The sequence below is a fragment of the Cibotium barometz genome, chromosome 1 (assembly GCF_041138505.1).
Source record: "Cibotium barometz isolate CiBa-2024 chromosome 1, ASM4113850v1, whole genome shotgun sequence".
NCBI lineage: Eukaryota > Viridiplantae > Streptophyta > Polypodiopsida > Cyatheales > Cibotiaceae > Cibotium > Cibotium barometz.
In genome coordinates this window covers 4,638,576-4,648,962 of record NC_141046.1, presented here as the reverse complement: position 1 = coordinate 4,648,962, position 10,387 = coordinate 4,638,576, and the positions used below count along the sequence as shown (strand labels likewise).

Here is a 10,387-nt window from a genome sequence, read left to right as displayed (position 1 = left end):
TCAGGTACCCTGAGGATTCCTCTCGTCGTGGGGCCATTTCATGGCTAGGTGGAGGTGCATTGTGTTGTGCTGGGGTTGGCAGGCCAACAATTGTCTTAAGTTAGGTGGCAAGGCCTATGGTAGACCCCTTGCTTGAGCACCTCTTTGGTGGTAGTAGTTGGAGATTTTGTGATTGCCCCACCTTTGGTAGTAAGCACAATAAAGAGTGGGTTGGGGTCTAAAATGTGGACACTCCATACTAGTATGGTTTGCTCGATAAATAAGACACCATACTGGTTCTCTCTTGGGGTAGAGATGAGGTTGCCCAACTTGGTCATGACCTTGGCCTTCTCTCCATTGTTGGGTCATTTGCTACATTAATGCAGCTACTAGCTCCTCTACTTGTTGTCCTAAATAGGACTTTTCCCTTTCCTTCCAATTTAGTGCTTGTGGTTGTAAAGGAGGCTTCAGAAGTGTCCTCATACAATTCTTGGGAACGAGCTCCCTTGAAATTGTCCTCAAAATCTATGGTGCTTATACAGCATTGCTCAAAGGAGTTATTCCCCAGAGCATATGGGGAATTGTGTAGGGCTACCTCTTTAAGGCCCTCTAGGAATCGCCCGACCAGTCTTTCGTCAAAGAACTTGTCTCTATTGTTATAGCGAGAGTGAAGATATCTCACCTGATTGATATAGTCCCAGATAGATTCTCCCTCTTTCTATCTTACATTGTGTAACTATTTGATCAAACTCCATCAAGTTGTGTAGAATACCTAACTTTGGAAGCCTCTTTCAAGGCATCAAAGGTAGCCTTGTCTTCCACTTTTAGTGATCAAAACCACTGTCCTGCTTTTCCATCCAGGGTGAGGCCAAAGGCACTCAACTTAACCTGATCTTCCACATGGCTAAATGCTTTACAAACATGGTTGAACATCTCTAGATAAGACATGGGATCTCCATGGCACTCAACTTAACCTGATCTCCACATGGCTAAATTCTTTACAAACATGGTTGAACATCTCCAGATAAGACATGGGATCTCCATACCCGTCAAACTTAGTGATAAGTTTGAAGATGTAGGTTGGTTTATTCCTCTCTAGTCTTAGACATTTCATTGGTTGTGCAGGTGTCGATGGTCAATTATATGGTCTAAAAATGCATGATTGGCATAAGATGTTTCCAGTATGTTCAATTTACTTATATAAGTTTCATGACGATCTTTTACTTATATAAGTTTCATGACGATCTTTCATTATAATTACATAACATTGATTGCAATGTTTTGTGTTACATAGTTCATTCTTTCCATTGTCATGAGTGGGTGTGGAGATCTAAAAGTGTGCAAGGCCATCTACAAAGTGGGTCTGTGGTGAGGTATTAAAAACTAAACCTCTAAGATGGTGTTATTTTATTGTTACGCTAGTTTGTAAGATATGTCATGCTAATTAAATGGACTCAACTCCATCTTAGGTACATAAGTTCTTCCATCCATCCACCATTGATGCAACCTGAGTAATGGCAATGGAGGCAGTGTGCATGATAGAGGAAAACCTCCCCCCTAGAACTATCCTCACTAGTAAATTACATCTTGTGGTACACTTGATAGATGAAGTGTCGGTGTGCGATGTTGTGTATGTTTGGTGGATGTTCTTCCTTGAGCATTTCATGAAGACCTTGAAGGATTTTGTTAGGAAAAGAGCTAGGCTATAAGAAATCATGGTAGAGGGTTGGTTAGTGCAAAAATCATGTGTCCACATTTTAGAGTATCTCTCTCGACAATGGCATGATTGTGGAGTACTGAGGTAGATGAGCGCATGGTGTCCCATGTACCATAAAGGAAGAGCAAGGAGATTGGTTACATCAATGTTGAGGAAGGTGAATACATTTTGTATTCTCAATAGTGAAGTTATGAAGAGGTGGGTGGCAAGGTATAGAGAGGTGAGGATAAACTGATATGAGGAGAGAAGAGGAATTAGGATGAATTCGGGAGGCTTGCCATTTCCTACGGAGCTTTCATCACTTCCAAAAGATTGTACTATTGATTGGATTTACGAAGAAATGGAAAAGGATGAAGAACATGGAGAGATGGTGATATAAGAAGAGTGGGAGTACGCAAGAGGATGCAAGCCTCATGTAAGTGTGTCTCTACTTTCTCTTTTTTTTGTTCAATTAGAATCTCATGATATGGTTATTCAATATCATAAATATATTTCGTTTGGTGTTGGTGGTAGTATAAGGTACACAATGCCATGTGGTCCGAAGGAAGGCATTTTCGTAGTCAATGTATAAACACAAAGAGAAATACCCAAGATTGTGGGGTTATGGCAAACTTTGAGCAAGAAAGTGGTGCAATGCTTGATTATTGTGGTATATGATTCAAATTATCCTAAAGGTTGGATTCAGGACATTCCAAATTTCAATACTGGATGTGAAGTGGTTCAAGGATGTGTGTGAAGGTGCTCAAGCAACTATAAACAGGCATCCAAATGGATTTATGGAAATCGATTCCACAAAATTTTGGCAAACAAAGAGGGTCATATTTGTGCTACCTCACCATTATGAGCAAGTAAATTCTAAGCATAAGCTTTTATTATATCATCCTTATCCATGCTTAATTTACACTTGATGTGTTTCTTCTTTCAAGGTTGTGTTTCATGTGGATATAAATGACAAGAAATGGTGGTTTGTCATACAAGTCTCTCCTCAATCAAGATAGGGATGTTGACAAGTATTTTTCAAGATAGGGATGTTCAAGAGCTCATGGACAAAGTGATAGTTCAAAATGAACATGCGAAGGGTCAAGTACAAGATAAAGAACGTGAGATACCACCAACTAATCAAGATGACAGTGTCTATATCCAAGATAATGAGGAAGGAATTGAATCCTTGCATAATGATGGTGATGGTGATGTTGAGTCCATTGCTAGTGGGATATATTTTTTTGTTGATCTTACAATAGGACATATAGATCTTGAGATAGACTAATTAGCATGTAAGGATTTGATGAAAGATATGACAAATGATGTCGGGCCAAGCTCACCCTAATTCATTAAATATTTTCTTAATTTGTGACTCTTTATTTAGTCCATATCTAATTTATCTTACAATAGGACATATAGATCTTGAGATAGACTAATTAGCATGTAAGGATTTGATGAAAGATATGACAAATGATGTTGGGCCAAGCTCACCCTAATTCATTAAATATTTTCTTAATTTGTGACTCTTGATTTAGTCCATATCTTTATTTATCTTACAATAGGACATATAGATCTTGAGATAGACTATTTAGCATGTAACGATTTGATGAAAGATATGACAAATGATGTCGGGCCAAGCTCACCCTAATTCATTAAATATTTTCTTAATTTGTGACTCTTGATTTAGTCCATATCTGATTGTATTACAATATATTTGGTGCTTCTTCTTTTGTGATATTGGGATGAGATTTTGTGCTTCTTTTTTTGTGATATTGGGATCACATTTTGTGCTTCGTATTCTGTGATATTGGGATATTTTGAGCTCTCAGGAATGCTCTCTGTAGCCACACATGGATATAGCCACATGCATAGTTGCATATTGAAATTGTGTACACCCTGCACACTTTTGCGAGTCCCCTCTCTCTAATCTCTCTCCTCTTAGCACGACTAAAAACGTTAAAGCTTAAAGAGGCGAGATAACCACCAAGTAACTTGCATAAGAGATCTCCAAAGAGAGCTAATATGGTTCTTGATATCGATATGTAGACAAAATCATGCAAGTAATGATGAATGTATAAATCTGTTATGCCTAGACAATTGCTTTATTGTACTCATTTCATGCACTTAGAGAACCACAACACCATAATACATCAATACTCTCAAGTTTAACTACTAACACATTTGCTTATGCCAAGCAACCTTAGCTTTACCATCACCACCTAACTCTATGAATGTTACTACTATCCATGTTAAACAAAATGTGCAAAATCAACTAAGGAGAATGCGAAGGCACACCATCATCCTACACAGCTCCTAGATATCCCATGCTTAACACTCCCTGCACATATTACATGTTTCATGTTCAAATGTCATGTTTTGAATCCTACGAGTTTGAGATTTTTGAATCCACAAATGCATTTCTTTAAGCCTAGTCATAGTTTTTACTTGCATTTGAATCAAACTAGGACTATAACACATTATCTTATAAAGTACTTAGAACTATTATAAGATGTTTGCCATCATAACAAATATCTTATGAAGTTCTCTGTATCATTCATGATGATGAAGTAGAAATTTTTCGAAGGAAGTAGCAACACACATTTCACGATTTTAGTACATCTAATAGATATATTGCACCATCTTGTGAAAATCTTTGAGAACTAATTATACATGTAGTACAAATGTACCATTCTCTTATAAAAATATTTAAACTAATTATACATAGTACATTGTGTCATTTTCTTTTGTGAAAGTTTGTAAACTAATTATACATAGTACATTATACCATTTTCTTTGTATTTGATAGACTTTCCCTTACAATTCAGAATGGAAATCAACTTTTGTCGGCTTGGCCTTTGGTTCAAATACTTCTTTAAGGCTTCTTGGGTAGGTATATGGGGGGCCATTGTTCCATAATAGCTCGATTAGTTGTGGGTAGAAATTTTGAGTTGGGTGGTAAGCATCCCAATAAAAGTGATCTTGCACATCTTCACATGGTTGGAGGCCATTTATACAAGTCAAGAAACCTTTATATTTGCCTATCCCACAACAAGCATTATTTCCTGTCTTGAAACCTACATTCAATAGAAGCAAGAATCAACACTTCATCACATGCTAGGAGGCTCCTCATAAAATGAATATTCTCACACAACACTCATGGGCTTGTAGACTGTAGTGTGAGATGGGTATAGACAAGGTATTCACTACTCATGGGAGATGCGAGAACATAGTGAGAGCCATTCCAACCAAAAGGGTATATATGGAAGCGAGGTATGCATATCCTACCCTTGAGATGTAAATTCCTCACACATGAGATCCTAGGTGGGTAAACATGGACAAGCCCTACTAAAGACATGTAAGAGCGATGATGGAAGTAAGGAGCCCTACTCAAGAGATGTAAGAGTGTAAGGAGTCCTAAAAGGTAACATATAATGTTTGTGGAGGCCTAAATGTTATTATAGGATATGCAAGAAACTAAGTTTTGAGTATAAATAATACATAAACTTACCAAATTGGGATGGATTCTGAGCTGCCATTAATATGGGTGTGTAGATATTGATGTACATGATAGAAGCATTTGGAAGTTTTTCATTAAGGGCTATGACTTGGGGTATGAGACGCTCATTATAGTCACTTGCGATCTTATTAATGTGCTCCACACAGCTACCATTTGATTTGTACTCAAGCAACTGAGAAGGGCAACAACCCAAGGCGGGAAGACCTGCAACAAAAATTCTTCTACCACCTGCTTCATAGATGGCCTGATGATGATAAAGTAAGATTTAGGTCCAAGCAATATGTATAGCTTCTAAGTGGTTTTATAATTAAGTTACCCTCAATGTTAATCTTTACTACTTTATGATTTTAACTTACCCTCAATGTTAGTCTTTAAAAAGCTACTTTATGATATTTCATGATGATATGGGAGAGTTTGTTTTCCTTGGTTTTTAACACACAATAAAAGCCAATTTCAAGAGAAAGAAAATGTGTGTGTGTATATATATATATATGTATATGTATATGTATACATATGTATATATCTATATATATATATATATATGTATGTATATGTATATGTATATGTATATATATATACATATACATACATATATATATACATATACATATACATATACATATATATACATATACATATATATATATATATATATCCACACACACGGATTTTAAAATGGCCACGTACATACATACATATATACATATAGGTATGTAATATGTATTTGTAAATATACATATACATATACACGGATCTGAAAATACCTCGACTTGCGAAAGGAGATTTTCGATGAGAATGTCTATATATAGTGTGGGTGTGTGAGACACGCGAATGGGTACTATAGGGTTGAAAAAAGACAAGATCCAGTCATTAGATCCGGTAACCACAGCGTACGCAGCTTGTGCAAAGAGAGTATCCGTGGCCGCTCCTCCTGCTATCTTAATTATCTCTTTCTTGACATCCCAAAGGTTGTCAATCTGGTCTTGCATTGAAACCACTTCTCCCTGCGGAAACAACGTTAATTAGTGCTTAAATTTGCATGATGACGCTTATAATTGAGGCGCTAATTACCCTAGAGCTAGTCATGTATTATTGCCCTAATCACGCTAATGACACGGTTCAACTGTATCTGTCATTCTACTGGCGGTTGCCAACCTAGACATAAGCGTAGATTATCTTAATTAGTAATTAAGGTTATGAACATGTGATGAATAATATACGTAAAGCTTTCCCGTGTATGATTGTATCCCTGATCCTCCAGAGGCGAAGTTGACACCCTGCAGCAGCTTTTTTCCTTTTGTAGCGGGATTATGGTAAGCTGGGATTATTGGCAGATCCAACTTAAAAGCTGCAAAAATATTGGTGAAACGGAAAAGCATTCAAGGTCAATATATTCATAATAATAATGATAATTCAATCGGATAAGCCAGAAAAATATCAATCAAATCATAATTTACGAATTCCTGCATATATGATTAATGAACGAGCAGCCGGTTGATTAATTCTAAGTAGGACGTATAAGAGCGCTCACCAATGTAATCCGCTGAAGTGTAGCCATTGCTAAACCTGCCTGTGGGCACACCACCTGGGAAATCCATGCCATAGGGGTAATGATTAACCTTGGCTAAGGTTATAAACCCATTATTGTTGCCAGCATCCATGATGGAGTCACCAAAGATGAAGAATGCAGGCACTAAGGGATCCGCAAGCGAGGAATTATAATAACTACTCGAGAAACCAAGGAAAACAAGCACCTGAAAATTAAACCTCCAGAGACCCTCCATAGCAATATACTGCAACCCTGATCTACTCAATAAGCTCTCCGCTAATTATTAATATTCATCAAGCGTTTGCGCCAATCCTTCAAAGAAAATATATATCACACACGCATCATCAAGCGAACAATAATAATAATTATTATTATGTATCATTCTGCACGTTATTGGTTGTTCCACCGAGGGGAGGTCTTTCGTCTGCACGTTCTAATATTGAATATTAGCGCGTCGTGCAACACATTGGCTTGTTCGTGATCAGCGACAGTTACTCTTCTCTCATCCTACACGTACATGTGAGCTTTATAAGTTAGCTTCTCGATTGAGATTTTTAACCAACACAAACAGTCCTTAGTAGAATTTATTTATTTTCTCTCTATTTTTAAAATGATATTTCAAATACACTGATTGACTTGCCTCATTTCTCATAATATATATTATCGAAAGAATATAATGAAGGTCAACACACTAAATTCTTCATAAAAGCGACTTTAAATCTAGATACGTCTTTAGAGGAAGATCCGTTAAAACTTTAAATTTCGATACTTCTTTATTGTAAAAAGCTTCCCATTCTTTTTTCTTTTCAAATATGTACTTTGTTTTGCAAGCTTTTCTTATCTTTCTTTTTAACAAAAAGGCCACTCTTATCTCTATATTATCTTAAGAAAGAGTTTCACAAAGCTGCCATATGGCAAGAATTTGGACTTTCGAGAAGGGGGAGAAGGAGGTTTAGGTAGAATTCAACTCAAGACATGCCTAATCATGCAAGAAAGAAATATGTATTAAAAGAAAAGTGTATAGTATTATGTTTATGTCAAGTTTCAACCAAACCAAAATCTAAATAGGTGAAAAATAGTCATATGTGTTTCTAATAAAGACGGCATACCTATGATTTGAAGATTCTAACATGGTAATTTTTTTGAGAGTCTGAAAACTTATGTGGTTTAAATTAAACTACTTGTTCCAATTACCAAGTGAAAACATCTTTGGCACCATTTTCAATTGTTCCTCATTTTTACATATTGAACTAGTTTCTCGCATAGATCAATTTTCTACTCAACTTTTATGTGCTCATCAACTTACCTTTATAATCCTCATTGAACTATAGAGTTTTTGAGTACCTACATTCTATATAAAATATGTATGATATTATAATAAGAGTTCTGCCCAATAGAAGTCGATTCACCATGTTTTTGAAAGATGCATTTATACATCTGTCAAGGGTTTGTATTTTGAAAAAGAGTTACACTTTGTTTAAAGAAACAAGAAACTTTACGTGTGGGGATCTCAAAATTACCCTTAATTGAACACATGTGATGTGTACTATGGCTTTAAGCTTGTGAGACATTTGAAACATAGGTGCTTTTTTTAATAAAATCTTTTTTTGAGATGTTTATGGCTCATAGTCTTGCTTGACGATGACTTTGTTAGACTTTTATAACAATTTCTTAAGGCACTATAACAAGACTAATATTGCTTTCATAACCTAAATCATTGACTTCTCTTGCTGCCTGTGACAAAACGTAGGCGGCCTGAATAAGCTTAAATGTGCATGATGCCTTTTCTACGCTTAGTAATCATAAAAGTCCAAGGATTGAATTCTTCATCACATGAAAAGTATCAAAAAACCTCTAAAAGCTCATAAAAGTACAAGGATTGAATTCTTCATCACATGAAAAGTATCAGACTAACCTCCAAAAATTTAAAAGTTTCACTTCTCATAACAAAGCTAGAAAGGTGAAACCAATGTAATAATTTATGTGTTCTCCATTGGGCCATTAGGAAAGTAGGTTGGATGAAATTTATTCTCTTTTCTATAAATTGGGAGATAGGTTGAGTAAATCTCACATAATTCGTTGAAACGAGTGAAAATTGTAATATAGGTATGGTTTTGATATTTAGTAGACATACTTTTAAAAACTAATTTTAATTTAACAGCTGCTTTGAAGAGAAAGGGTAGGAGAATTGGATGAAATATGCATTTTGAGTAATCTGTAGTACTAGATAATAACAATATAAGAGAGAGAATCCAAGCTCAATTGAAATCTTAATGATGGTTTAAGAAACTTTAATCCATACATAAATATAATTTATGGAAAAATATCTATTTTACTTTTATTCAAATACAATTTTAAAGAGCAAATTTGAACCATCAAAAATCAAGTTATATTAATTTCAATAATGTAATTTTCAATTTAATTTGAGAAAGATAAGAGAATAAACTATTTATAACACTTTGTTGTTGTTGTTGTTGTTGTTGTTGTTGTTTTTGTTGTGTGTGTGTGTGTGTGTGTGCGCGCGCGCTCGCACGCGTGTGTGGTGTGTGTGTTTTATGATTGGTTTTTTTTCCTCACACATTGATGTAATATGACATGAATGGATCAAAATAAACTTCAACATAAGTTAGACAAATTTTGTTGCTAGCCAAGGATCTTTCCTTTTTGGAAATGATGCTAAAAATGTTAAACCTTGTTAATGCAAGGGTTGACATTGGCATCCACCTGGTTCTAATCCATCCATTGGGTGGGGAGTAATAATGGAAGAAGTTAAGTGCACTTCCTACCTACACTACCTTCTTGCTTGCTTTTGCTTGCTTGCGAGAGATAGGATAGTATAAAGAAGGAGAAGTTAATGCAAGGGTTGACATTGGCATCCACCTGGTTCTAATCCATCCATTGGGTGGGGAGTAATAATGGAAGAAGTTAAGTGCACTTCCTACCTACACTACCTTCTTGCTTGCTTTTGCTTGCTTGCGAGAGATAGGATAGTATAAAGAAGGAGAAGTTAATGCAAGGGTTGACATTGGTATCCACCTGGTTCTAATCCATCCATTGGGTGGGGAGTAATAATGGAAGAAGTTAAGTGCACTTCCTACCTACACTACCTTCTTGCTTGCTTTTGCTTGCTTGTGAGAGATAGGATAGTATAAAGAAGGAGAAGTTATGTGGGCACCTCCTACTTGCACTATTGTTCTTGCTTTCTTATGAGAGATAGAGTACCACGAAGGACAAGTCTCCAACACTAAGTCTAGATCCACATTTTGTTGGGGAGGCTTGGGCTTGTGGTTGTTTTATTGGTTATCTTCATTTTTGGGGGTGTGTTTTTGAATGTTGGGCTGTTTATTGGAATAAACCTTTGTGGTAAGAGGAACAAGTATAGGAGTTGATTTGGTTAGGACTTGTTTCCCTTATCATGGTGTTTACCTAGATGAGCATACTTCCTTGCATGAGAGAAGAAGAAGAGAAGAGAAAAAAGACAATGCCAGGGTCAATTCGGGAACATGCACGGTGTGAAGCCACTAGGGGCTCACTCCACCACCACTTATGTCACCCAAAAGGAAGATTTCCTCAAGCTAGGTGGGGAGCAATGCAACAATGAGCTGTGAAGAGCTCAACTCCTACTCAATGCCTTCATGTGTGC

General features: G+C 36.3%; 1 protein-coding gene across 1 annotated transcript; it reads right to left on the bottom strand.

Annotated features, from left to right (window-relative positions):
• Positions 1 to 4,324: 4,324 nt before the first annotated feature.
• Positions 4,325 to 7,214, bottom strand: LOC147641531 (GDSL esterase/lipase 7-like). Its single transcript, XM_086812985.1, has 5 exons — positions 6,727 to 7,214; positions 6,416 to 6,543; positions 5,960 to 6,199; positions 5,187 to 5,439; positions 4,325 to 4,752 (listed from the first exon to the last, which is right to left on the bottom strand). The coding sequence occupies exons 1-5, from the start codon at positions 6,977 to 6,979 to the stop codon at positions 4,493 to 4,495; spliced, it is 1,134 nt and encodes a 377-aa protein (XP_086669111.1). The 5' UTR covers positions 6,980 to 7,214; the 3' UTR covers positions 4,325 to 4,492.
• Positions 7,215 to 10,387: the final 3,173 nt, after the last annotated feature.